A 4,011-nucleotide genomic window follows, 5' to 3' on the forward strand; every position below is an offset into this window, starting at 1 on the left:
TGATTTGCCACTTCTCGTTTCCATTTTTTTCTTTTCCATCTCACTTCTGACACCAATTTGTTATATATCTGCTTGTTTATTAATTTCTGTAGAAATTCTTTCTGAAAAACTTCGGCGATACAAGTCCTTTCTTAAGTAAAACTAGTTTATTCTTTCCCAATACAACTTTGCAATACACTTAATTTCCACAGTCACTTTAACTTAAACATACTCTATAATTCACAACGATTCACGCACTTTACCCACGGTGCCTACAGCTCGCGTGACTCAATTACCTATCTCTATATCTGTCTATCGGGCTCGCCATGGCCTGGTGGATAAGGCGATCGATTCGCAATCTGAGGGTCGCGGGTTCGAATCCCAGTACCAACAATCCTCGTCCTTTCAAAGAGGGAAGGTTGTCAAGTAGGTTGCAAGTAAGAAACAGCTTTAGAAATGATGGCAGAGCAAGATCTGCCATCGACTATGGGGGAAAAAAAATCTGTCTGTCTGCAAATATATCTCCGCTTTATTTGCCGGGCTTATTTATTAAAATAGAGAGCGCCAGAAACAGTAATGATCCTTCTAGAAACTCCAGCGCGCATGCTTCCAGCGTCACGTGATTTCCGCTGTCGTAACAATACCTATCATGCAGCAGGTCTGACTTAAAAAGGTTAAAAATTAGGAATGTAAATTTTTACCTTTTATGGAATTTTCATGTCACACTGTCCATATGTTTAAATAATTTTGATTATATCAACTGTAGCAAATTATATTTTTCCCCAAAAATAACCAATATTTTATCTTGGTAAGTTTGTCAAATATCTACCAATTACAAAATAATCTAAATGAAACTGAAACAACAAACATTTAGAATCAGTAATGGGACTAATAGCTAAATATTGGTACAGTTGTGAAAACACATATAATTATAAAATGAAAATGTTTTAAAGCTTAAGTTTAGAATCTGTTTTTCATAAAAAATGTTAAGGAAAGGGTAAAGATATGAGGAAAATTGTTAAATGCTCTTCAATATTCACTGGTCATAAATTTAGCTACTGTTTTACATTGGTTAAATTAGGATTCACTCAACTGCTAAAAACAACATAGCACCTTATAAATTAACAAAAAGTCACAAATATGTGTTAAGTAAGGCACTTTTTTGTGCTTTACACAGATTCACTACGATTATTACTGTAACTTGTAATGTAGCAACACTGTCAATAATGACAATATCACCGAGTATCAACAACTTCTAAGTTCTACGTAAGTACGTTATTAATATTACTAACGTTACTCCAAGTTCAAAACAAAAGTTTCATCCACCATTTTATTCAAGTTCTTCTTAACATTTTCTGTTACTATATAACAGTGATATAGATCAATGTATTGGGTCTTCATTAGTGTAAACTATAAAAAAACAAGGTATTGGTAAAACAACTCAGTACAGCAATATTTTTATAGACTAATACAGTAATATTTGTACCTCAATGTGGTGTAGACTGTAATGTAGTTTATGTGCTAAGTTAAGCCTACTGACCATAGTGGTTAGACTGCATAAAATTATTAAACTGTCACACTAAAAATTTAAAGTAATCATTCTTTCCATTTATACCATATAGTCTTTCAAGCCCTTTAGTCTCATTTTTCAAAAATTCAAGATGCGTTAAACATGAAAACTAAAATAAGTCCATCTTACTTGCCTTTTTTATCCAAGCTAGCACTGTTAGTAACAGTATCATGCATCAATTCGTGAAGTTCAGCACATAGCAGCACTCGTCATATACCTGCTTTTCAATCTACCACTATGGAACTATAATACACTCACAACTGTACAATGTTTTTATCTTAATGAATAATATGCAATTATATGATTTTGTTCACGTGTTTTTGGACGCCGATCAAGTTCAAATATATTAATGCAACACTTACTTTTTTTTTATCGAGAACAAAACTGTAATGCCTGTACTCAAATATTTCTTAACCTTTGAAATTATATTCGAAAGGTAATTGAACGAAATGGAATTTGTATGTATTCAAGCAAATTCTTGTTTGTTTTGTTAAGCGCAAAGCTTCAGAATGGGCCATCTGTTCTGTGCCCACCACGGGTATCGAAACTTGGTTTTTAGTGTTATAAGCCTTTGGACTAACCGCCAGCCACTGTGGGACAGGCAAATACTAAATGTTTGAGAGAGTAGACAAAACTTACGAACTATAACTAGTTTTAAATATCAGAAGACGCAATAGTTTATTGATCAGATACTAATAATGTTTAAAGTTTTTAGACATACAGTTGATTGTTGGCTATTGTCAGTCTTCTGATTAATATGTCTGATTGGAGTAGATAACTGTTCATTTTCTTTAACAAGTGGAACTTCTGATACTTTTTCTGGACTTTGGCATTGAGATGAACTTATACTGGTATGTGTAGTGTCTGTACTGCTTTTAACAGAGCATTTAGCAGATTTCTTGTGGAAACGAAATTGACGAAGGACACTTATTAAGCTAGAAGATCCCTTTTCCTTTTCTTCACAGGCTCCTGGCATTTCTAGAATATTTAAAAAAGCATTTCTTATTGGAAACAATAGGCTTTAAATATATGTTATAATAAAGTAATCAAAAAACATGCACTGGAATGGTTAAATCCCCTTTGGCACAAAACTAAACCTGACACAAACAACTCTAGACTATGATTGGCTAGCTCTCAAGGCCAACTCATACTGAACATCAGGTATACATGACATCAACATCTGAGTCTATATATTTCATCACACTCATTAAACATAACCTTTTATTCTCCTGAAGAAGAACAGTCAACTATTCAAAAGCACTCGAGTTTTGGGTCTCATTTTGAAAGTATTACAACTTTTGTAGGTGATCCTGTACGCTAACTACTTAACGTAAAATAATTCAAGTCTGAGAAGGGTCAACCAATTTTGTTTGACAGATAAAAAATATCTCAATGACAATGTCATTTTAATGTTCTGATTTCTCAGTTAATATAATGTAAGTATTATCCAATTATCTTATATCTTCATTAATTAGAACACCTGGAATAGAAGGCATACAATTCTGAATTTTAAAGTGCATCTATTTAGTTTTTCAATTATACATTCAACATAGAATCAATTTTTAACTTATTTAAAAGATGAAAGTAAGACAAATAAAAAAAGAAGAACTTTCAAAGTAAAGATGTTTTAATGGCAAACCTGATTGGTGAAAGACAACATTATAATGAATTAGTATCAATCTTTATCAAATAAAAAATCACATGCACTGAATGTCACTTCCCATTATTTCACCAACCACACTGTAAATTTTGATATTTTTATTCTATAAGACAATTTTTGATCCAAGAAATAACATTAAGTGATTTGAATGAAACATATTTTGCTACTTCTTACTGTCCAATATTTAATGTATTATTTTGCAAAAAATGTTCTCATGCTTTATACTATCACATGATTTTTCAATTCCTCCAGTAACATCAAGAACATTGTATTATGAAACTTTATCTCTTACAGTACGCAAGTCCTCCTTTTAATAATTACAATGTTTTGACCCAAAGTATCGAGTCATTATCAGGTAAGAGTTACATTCAGTGGATGTAAAATTCTTACTTGATGACCACCCAATACTATGGGTCAAAATGTTGTAATTATTAAAATAAGAATTTGCCTACTGTAACAATTGCTTTTATTGTATTTTGAATTTATCATACAATTCAGTAGGTTCCTCACAAAACATTAAACTTAATAACTGTACTTACTGCTACAAGAGGATGATGAAGAACCTGTAGCTTGTGTAAAGTTCATAAAAGACTTGCGTGGGATAATAGTTATAAGAATTGGTAACTAATTTCTATAAAGATAAAATCAAAAACAAAATAAAATAAACAATAGAAATAAAATTAAAATTAAATAATAGCAAAATGCAGTGGGAAATAGAGAAAATAATAATGTATTTTAAAATATAGGATATCAAACCAATATATATATATAGAGAAATTAAGGAAAATAATATTAATAATAT

General features: G+C 31.2%; 1 protein-coding gene across 1 annotated transcript in view; it reads right to left on the reverse strand.

The window, feature by feature from the left end:
• Positions 1-3,794, reverse strand: part of LOC106471168 — a 55,988-nt gene extending 52,194 nt beyond the window's left edge. Inside the window, exon 1 of the mRNA XM_013931756.1 lies at positions 3,749-3,794. Within this exon, the coding sequence (XP_013787210.1) occupies positions 3,749-3,794 (46 nt within the window). The remainder of the gene's footprint in view (positions 1-3,748) is intronic.
• Between the last annotated feature and the right edge of the window lie 217 nt (positions 3,795-4,011).

The sequence above is a fragment of the Limulus polyphemus genome, unplaced genomic scaffold (assembly GCF_000517525.1).
Source record: "Limulus polyphemus unplaced genomic scaffold, Limulus_polyphemus-2.1.2 Scaffold4452, whole genome shotgun sequence".
Classification (NCBI taxonomy): domain Eukaryota; kingdom Metazoa; phylum Arthropoda; class Merostomata; order Xiphosura; family Limulidae; genus Limulus; species Limulus polyphemus.